General features: G+C 42.3%; 1 protein-coding gene across 1 annotated transcript in view; it reads left to right on the top strand.

The window, feature by feature from the left end:
• Positions 1 to 1259: 1259 nt before the first annotated feature.
• Positions 1260 to 8929, top strand: part of LOC138247038 (extracellular calcium-sensing receptor-like) — a 141712-nt gene continuing 134042 nt past the window's right edge. Inside the window, exon 1 of the mRNA XM_069201787.1 lies at positions 1260 to 2108. Within this exon, the coding sequence (XP_069057888.1) occupies positions 1260 to 2108 (849 nt within the window). The remainder of the gene's footprint in view (positions 2109 to 8929) is intronic.

Here is an 8929-nt window from a genome sequence, read left to right as displayed (position 1 = left end):
TCTGACCGCGGCGGTAAAGCCACGGTCAGAAAAGGGAAACCGGCGGTTTCCCGCCGGTTTTCCCCTGGCCTGAAGAATCCTCCATGGCGGCGCTGCAGGCAGCGCTGCCATGGGGATTCCGACCCCCTTCCCGCCAGCCTGGTTCTGGCGGTTTTGACCGCCAGAACCTGGCTGGCGGGAACGGGTGTCGTGGGGCCCTTGGGGGCCCCACAAAGATTTTCAGTGACTGCGTAGCAGACACTGAAAATCGCGACGGGTGCAACTGCACCCGTCGCAACCTTTCCACTCCGCCGGCTCCATTCGGAGCCGGCATCCTCGTGGAAGGAGGTTTCCCGCTGGGCGGGCGGGCGGCCTTCTGGCGGTCGCCCGCCAGCCCAGCGGGAAACTCAGAATGACCGCTGCGGTCTTTTAACCGCGGTACGGTCTTCTGGCAGTTCCCGCTTGGCGGGCGGCTCCCGCCACCCGCCAAGATTAGAATGACCGCCATAATGGCTTTGCTAATGATTGTTTCAGAAGTCACACCTCCTGCCTCATAAATATCAATTTGGAAGGTATCATATTGCAGCATCTTGCTAAAAAAAACAAAGAGTGGACTAGAGGCATACTTTGGACAGCAGCTATCCATGTCGGAATTAGCCTTCAAAATAGGCCTGCCCCACAATGCCACAAAAAGTTAAACATTGTGAACGCGACCAGAGGGAGTGCATGCGGAGGTATTTGGGACTACTGTCTGCTCTTCCATATGTCTGCAGCTTTCACAGTCAGAGAGCGTATGCCGCCAGGTTTTAATACTTTACAGCTGTGCAACAAACCTTGACAGGCACTAATCATTCCATGCTTAAAGACTGCAAAGAGGGCCCTAAATCAATAGCCCATTTCGTTGCGACTCGTAGGGGGGAGGATCACCCATGGACAGCCCTCTTTCCCTATGTAATTTTCAATGGTTTACAATACGTACATTGCAAATTTACACTTTGCACTGACTTTGAGAATACAAAGTCTATTGTGCACCAGGCCCTCTTGTAGAGTACAGATATCCACAGAACGTTTACATTGTTGATTTAATAACTTTTGGCTTGCAAACGTATTATAGAAAGTTATTGTGAGGTTCTCACCTGCACCTAAATGTTATGTATGTTAATGACTAACACTTTTTAAACCCTCATTGCACTTACTTTGACAGCTGCTTTGGTTTTATATAGTCGTCGGGAATAGACCTAACAATTTCAAGAGCGATTACAAAAATAATACGTATTAATATGTATTTACAGATCAGTTATGGCTCATCTGTTCAGGATCTAAGTGACAAGACACAGTTTCCCTCGTTCCTAAGGACTACTGCCACTGACAACTTCCAGGCCTACGGCCTTGCGAAGTTGGTGATCTACTTTAACTGGACCTGGGTTGGCATTCTTGCCGAAGACAATGACTACGGGCACCAAGGGAGCCATTTGCTAAAAGAGGAACTGGAAAAAGCTGATGTTTGTGTAGAATTCCTGGTTGCTATTCCAGATGTGTTTTCTGGAACAAAAGCTATTAATGTAATAGACGTGTTGGAAAGATCGACAGCTAAGGTCATTGTGGTTTTCTCCTCAAGCAGTGTGCATGAAGTCATGCAGAGGGTTGTCAGCAGAAACATCACAGGAAAGATCTGGATAGCCAGTGATGGTTGGTCAACACTTACCCAATTATCCACTGCCGAGTTTCTCACAATCTGTGAAGGGACTCTGGGATTCTCTGTCCGAAGAGGCAACATGCCTGGGTTCAAAGAGTTTCTGGAGAGGCTCCATCCTTTCAGGACTCCAGAAGATATCTTCTTGAAAACCTTTTGGGAACACACGTTTAATTGCAAGTGGCCCATCCAACTCCAGAATCACACTGTAAGTGTCATAGTAAATGAGGCATCCGCATTGTGCACAGGAAGTGAGGTTCTTCAGTCCCTTGACCTACCTTTCATGGATATGAGTGACTTAAGCATCAGCTACAATGCCTACAATGCAGTGTACAGTGTGGCGCATGCACTGCACAACCTGAAACTTTGCCAACCAGGAAAAGGACCCTTTGTGAACCGGACATGTGCAGAAGCCCATGACTTTCAACCATGGCAGGTAAAACTATTTACTTTTGACAAGGGTAAGCATAGTTTGCTCATTCTACTCTTGGCATGCAATTGTCTTTATTTGAACTTTTCTGTATTGGATTAGTGACCATTTTCAGCAAAAATGTTGCACATCGATTATATGGAGAAAGGTATTTAATAAGTTCTAATAATTATTACGGCACTAACTATAATTGTGCTGGCGAGAGAACCAGGGAAGGCAGTTATGAGAAATCAGAAGAAAATAGTTAAAACACATTACCACTTGCCTTTAACACAGCCATAGTAACTTTAATTTCCTTAAGGATCAAAGCAAATCCTCATCAATATGTGCAGCCTACATTGACTCCTAACGTCTAAAGATGGAACAAGAGTGAAACATGGCTGTGGGCACTGTTTCATGGCTTGTGGTGCAATGAGAAGAAGGATTTGACTGTACAAAAAATCCAAGCTCTTCGTGACAGAGATCCAACCTGAGCATACCCTATGGCAAATTACTGTCTGTGACTCAAATCATAGCTTTGGACATTACAAAACATCTAAAAGAAGGCTATAAACTGACATCAGATATAACTGTGTTGTATTTGGACAGCCAACAGAGAGAATTACATTTTACAAAAATAATTCAACACATACTTATACACATGCATCACTAAGGGAGCTGCATCACCCTATTTGCAGTGCCCCTGCATTCGATAGTTCCAAACAAGGTGATTGAAATGGGCCATGGCTGAAAACAGCTGCACCACAAGTTGTCTGCCCAGGTGTGACTGTGGCGTGGCTGTTGTGGCACCACAGTACGTGGCTGGGATGTGAGATGTCAACTGTGATGCAGCTGGTCCTTTGAATTGACCATGCACATGGAAAAGCAGTGCAGGTAGTACCTTGACATGGGCAAGGATGAAATGACAGGGGGTTGTGGGTGATGTTAACTTCACTTCCCAACCCAAATCCAAGTCATGGATTACATATCGAGGGGTTTTGTATCCCCCCAAGTCCCCCTCATCCAGGTGGTGCTTAATTTCTATATCTTCTCTCTCCTCATTGTGTCATCCCATGGGTATATTGTATTTGTATGTTAACTTTGCTTTTTCAGTGAATGGTGTGCTGTGTGACATACATCAAGCTTGGACAGGTATGACGTTGAGTCTTCTGGTTTAGGAATACCACTTGAGTAGGAGTGGCTCTTCTGTTGTGTGAATTGGGCTTCTTCCTGTCTGGCTTGCACTTTTATAGGCATGTGTTTTGCTTTGCATTGACATCTTTGTGCCACCCCTTCATGCCACCCCTTCATTATGTTGAGCGTACCAGTATGGCTGTAAAAGACATATTGCCCACTTACCAATATGTTTTACAGTAGACTTAAAGCTTCTCCATTGCTTACTATTGTTTGGCTTTATTGTCATTTTCCTTTGCTTGCTTATCATTCAATAGTTTGCCTTGTCTATCTTGTGTTTGTTTCTCCCCTGGAGCATAGCGTCTTTACTTGTGACCCTCCACTTCCCACTTTTTGGGAACTACCTTTTAATTTTTGTTTAAGTATAGCACAAGTGCATGTTTTTCCAGTTGTCTCTTTTGTGTGCTTCTCCCCATGCATGTTGTCTCCTGCTGCATGTTGCACCCTCACCTGTATGCTTCTGTAGTGTTGTTTCCCTCTTGTGCTTTCCTCCTCTGCCCTCCGTGTTTTGAATTTCTCCTCCCTCCAACCTACCCACTCCTTCATTGCCCTCACCCACAACACCAAAGAACTTTCTTAAAAACAAATAGAACCTTCCCACTAAAAAATCGTATTTTTTTCGTTTACTAATCCAAGTGTTGTCCGCCATATTGGATCAGTAAATAAAAAAATAAAGCAATTTTTGCCTGCTTCATTCCACTGGCACACTCATGAGTTCTGACATATGCATGGTTCAGTGCAATGGCACAAATGCAGTCCTGCCTTTTTCACATTTTTATTCATTTTGATGATGCTGCACAGCATTCCAGAGGTGTACAGCACCACCAAAAGCAATTGGTAAGGCCAACAGGTACAAAAGCTCCAACCTATTAGCTTGCCAATGCTTGTTGTTTACTTACAAACACTCGTTCCAGAGTATCTGAGAGCTATTTTGGATCTCATCATTTGGAACCACCAACCATTACCACTTGGCTGTAAATGTTTTCATTTTTAATATTACGTATACATAGCAAAACATTGCATTAATTATCCCACCATCCACAAAAAGGCAGATGCTCTAGCACCAAGGTCTAGCACCACTGAGCCTATCACATCCACTATCAACACACACTTATTGGCAACCTCCTTATTGGCCCATCTGATTAACCACTTGCTGTAGGAAATTACCATTTTTGTGTGACATCTCCCACAGATTTTTGCCCTATCTGCTTTTTCTGGCTTTAAAACTCTGTGCACTTAACTCTTGCTAAATAGGAGTAAAGTGCATGTACACTCAACACCAATAAACTTGATTAGGTTGGTGTATTCCTGAGTCGCACATTTAACAGGCCTAAAAGTACCTACTATATGGTGTAGTAAGTGCACAGAGGGCCTTGAAGTTAAAATACACTTGTAGACTGCAGCAGCTTTTGTGCCATACACTACAGTGGCAGTGCAGACATAGCTACAGGCCTATTCTGTGTAGCCAGATTGCAGCAGTGTAAAACATTCAGTGCGACCTGTCAAAAACATTTTTGACTGTCAAAAGAGGTCTCTCTAAATATTTGTAAGTCTCTGTTATGTAGGCGATGTAGCCACAATACAAGTTGCATATTACTTAAAACTGGGACAGGTAGAACATTAATAATACCATGCCCCTACAGTGACCCACAAAGCTATTTTCACTTCACTATTGCAGTCCCCGCTGCCCTATTTAGAAACCCAGAGTAATGATTAAAATACTAATATTGCTTACCTGGAAATGAGACCAGCTAGAAAAATAAACAAACCTCTATTTTAATAGTTATTATAAATCCAATTCAATTGAGCCTTACTTCTACTAAACATTAAGAAAAAATAACTTTGAGAAGTTTACCTGTCTGAACTTTCAGAGGCTGAATAGCATTAGCCTCTGCCAACTCCAAGCCTGTGGTCGGCCCTGAATGAGTTGTGAAAGGGGTGTGAAATTCCTCCTAGGGATTACACAGTAGCATGACCTGTCTTCACAGAGCTCAGCAGAATATTCAGGATATCGGCTGTGGGCATCCGTTTTGCTATTACAGTGTAAAATATTGCGTGAATGTTAACTCCTGCCTGACAGGTCTTCTGGAGTCACATTTAACACTTAGGTGCACTTTGAAGTAGATAACAGAATGCTAGGGCGATTTTTGTGTGTTTTCTGTATGGGTGCTGTAGAACCCTGTATTTGTCCTACTAGATTTCTGTCTCCTAGATTGTGGCGGGTTTAGAACCTCCTTCAAACTCGATTTAGCATTAGGCGTTGAAGAACCCTAGTGATTGCCATAGTGCACTTCCTACACAGTTAACAACTGTCACAGCCCAAATAAAGTGTGGCAGAAGATTTTTGCCATCTTGAAATGAACTGGCACATCACATTTTGGGCCTATTTGAAGTAAAACAAACAGGAACTACTGAAAAAGAAGGCAGGTTTTCCACAGCAACTTTACTCCATTGTTTAAAGAAGTCATCCCCACCCAATAGCTAGTGCCAGACATAAATGTGGCACCTGACCAGAAAATAATTCCTGGATCTGTGGAGAAACAGAAGAGGACTGGGTCTTCTGTCTAAGACCTGAGGAGAGCTTTGAAGGATTGAACAAACCCAGGACAAAGAAGTGAACTTCAAGGGTCGGTTGGCTTAACTCTTGTGTGGCTACAGTGACACAACAAGTTTCAAGAGGTCTTTCTCCTAAAGTGCCCAATTGACCACTTGCATCTGGACCTGGACTAGACTTCCAGTTGACCTCTGCTGGATACTGTGAGAGTCTCTAAGTCTTCTCCACAGAGATCCTATGAGCCTTAGACATGTACTCCTGCAGTTGTTTGGGCACCAAAATAAAGTTTGAAAACTGAAAATTGCTCCACATCTTCAGTGGTATCTGATACAAAATGTATCTGACCAATAGTTTCATGGTGTTGGATTTCATTTTAGCTCAGTCCCAAACAGATTTCTAAACCTCAGAAATAACACAAGGTTCTGTTCTATCATGGGACCTGAAAGATTTTCAGACAACTACTGAAAAGCTGCTGCCAGTATCCGACCTGCAGTTTCAGCTTTCCCCCACACACAAAGGATTTTAACTCAGAAATGTTCAGAATTTCTGAACTGACAGTTTTCGTTTTCAAAACTGGGCTTCCCTACTTTTAAGTGTGAAATGGAGAAGTGTGGCACAATGGTTAGAGTGGCAAACCCTGATGCTGAGATCTGGTTTGGGACCATGGTTCAATTCCCACCTTGGCGGGTCTTGGGCTCAATTCCCTTGGACCAGATAATTCTCGCCTTGGTGCCTAATCTAATTAATAGGTCCTATTCTGGGCAATAGCTTGCTTAATCTCCACAATGGCCCTCACGGCACTTGGATGCTTGGCTTCACCCTGGGGCTGTCCAAGAGTGGGTGCCTCACAGGGAAAAGTCAGGAGGGGTTCCACAGCGGCATGTGTACAGTGCCTTGAGACCCTAACAGGTGAGTAATGCACTGTACAGGTTCAAAGTTTACCATTCTACCTGTTGTATCCAACCAGCGCTCCAATGCAGGTAGCCACAAATCATGCAGAACTCCCTCCTAACTATTGACTATGATTGGTACTTTCTGTTTTTGGCACTATTTAGACATAGATCTCTAAAACTCAGATCTTCAGTTCCCCTTACTGGAGTTTTGTTAATCTGGTTTCCTTTTGTTTAAATTTTCTAATCGGTTTGGGATTTTTATTGCTTGATATTTTAACATTATTACTATTTTGGTGCTGCAGAAATACTTTGTAAATTGTTAAGTCTGTCTGCTTTGTTCCATAGCTACCAGGGAGTTGAGACCATGGCCATTTTGTCAGTTTAAAGGTTAATTCTGACAAGAGTTGCAACTAACTATCCCTCAAGGTGGGCAGTACACCACCCCAAATAATAATCCATTTTTAAGTGCATCCTTCTGCAGGGCCTCTGCATGAACTCATTAAAATAGAAGCATTCTGATACTTACAAGTATTCATAATGCAAAGAGAGGTGGTGTAAAAATAAAGGAAAAATTCAGTAGACCAATTACTAGCACCTAAAAAGGATTCACGTCTGAACACTGAACGTTCTTCACCTCTGCTCCAACCCCCATGGTACTTGACTGTGCGATCAGACAAACTACATTCACCTCACTCACCATTTCACTGTCAAATTCCACATAAATATAATCCCCCCCCCACACACATGCCTCAATTTGAGGGAAGCTTTAACTACTGGGTGTGTGACCAAAATATAAAAACAGAAAATGTCATGGGTCACAAATATTGAATGTACGAATATTATTTTTAAGATTTTCAAAGTTATTTTTAAATATTATTTCATTTAATATAGTTGTATTAAATGTTCTAATTATTTTGCTAATTTTACCAATTTTAATATTATAAAATTAATATTATAAAATCTGTTTTTAGCATAGTTTGTAAATTGTTATATGTAATATTATATGTAATTTTTAATGTAATTAAAATTGTAAATTTTGTAGAAGGTATAGGGTTTGCAGAGGATAACAGATGAACATTTTGAAATGCTAATTATTGACTTAACTTTATAATTATTTAATTTACATTTTTAATTGGCAATTGTTGGAATTGGCCCTTTCTGCAGGGCCATTTCCAAAATGTTTGCCTTCGCCTACTTGGGTTCTGAATCCGTTTTTGACAGCTTTTAGAACTCAGCACACTTTATTACTGCTAACCTGTGCTAAAGGGCTTGTGCCCTCTCCTTACAAAATGGTGATATTGACTTACATCCATCTGGAACATTCAAATCACTTTAATACTTTAAATCCATAGTAAAGTGGTACTACAGGTATCCAGGACCTGTAAATGAAATGCTTCTAGTGGGCCTGCAGCACTGATTGCACCACCCACGAAGTTACCTCTTAAACATATCTCAGGGCTATCATTGTATTCTGTGTGTGCAGTTTAAAATTGTCATTTCTGACCTGGCAAAATGAACTTTTTGCCCGGCCCAAACCTTCCTTTTTGAATACATATATATCACCCCAAAGGAAGACCATGAACAGCCCAGAGGGCAGGCTGCACTATATATGAAAAGTAGGACATGTACTTTTAAGTTTTTAATGTCCTGGTAGTGAAAATCCTCTAAAGTCATATTTTATTACTGCAGTGCCTACCTCTCCCCTAGGATAACATTGAAGTTACCTTATTGCATTTAATGAGCTGCAGCAATCAATTGGGAGCAAGAAGGTAGGTTCAGTTTGGTGTCTAAAGAATTGTAATTAATAGCCCTCTTTTATGGTAAAGTCGGGTCTTTAATCATAATTCTGAAAAAGCCTCTTTTAGAAATTTGGCATTTTCTTCTGCTAAACATTTGGTGCCTATAGCCTAATCCTGGGTCACATGTCTAGGCGTAGCTGGCAGCTGGTCTTTGTGTATTGCTCCCAGACAATGTGACAAAGGACAGATAGATGTTGGCAGAATGGGCCATGCTGAGTTAAAGAGGGGAAGGAGCTGTCACATACCACACTTGCACATCACAAAGGCTCTGCCTGAGCACTCTCACAAAGGGCTTGACACTGGTCTATTCTGACCTCCGACAAGCTGAGGCCAGGGCAGGGAGCAAAGGGATGCCTGACACTTTGAGAGGTGGGCACCTCTAGAAGCTTTCCTCCACTTCAAAGTGGG

The sequence above is a fragment of the Pleurodeles waltl genome, chromosome 7, assembly GCF_031143425.1.
Source record: "Pleurodeles waltl isolate 20211129_DDA chromosome 7, aPleWal1.hap1.20221129, whole genome shotgun sequence".
Taxonomy (NCBI): domain Eukaryota; kingdom Metazoa; phylum Chordata; class Amphibia; order Caudata; family Salamandridae; genus Pleurodeles; species Pleurodeles waltl.
Note: the sequence above shows the minus strand (reverse complement) of the source record. Positions and strands in the feature narration are given on the sequence as shown.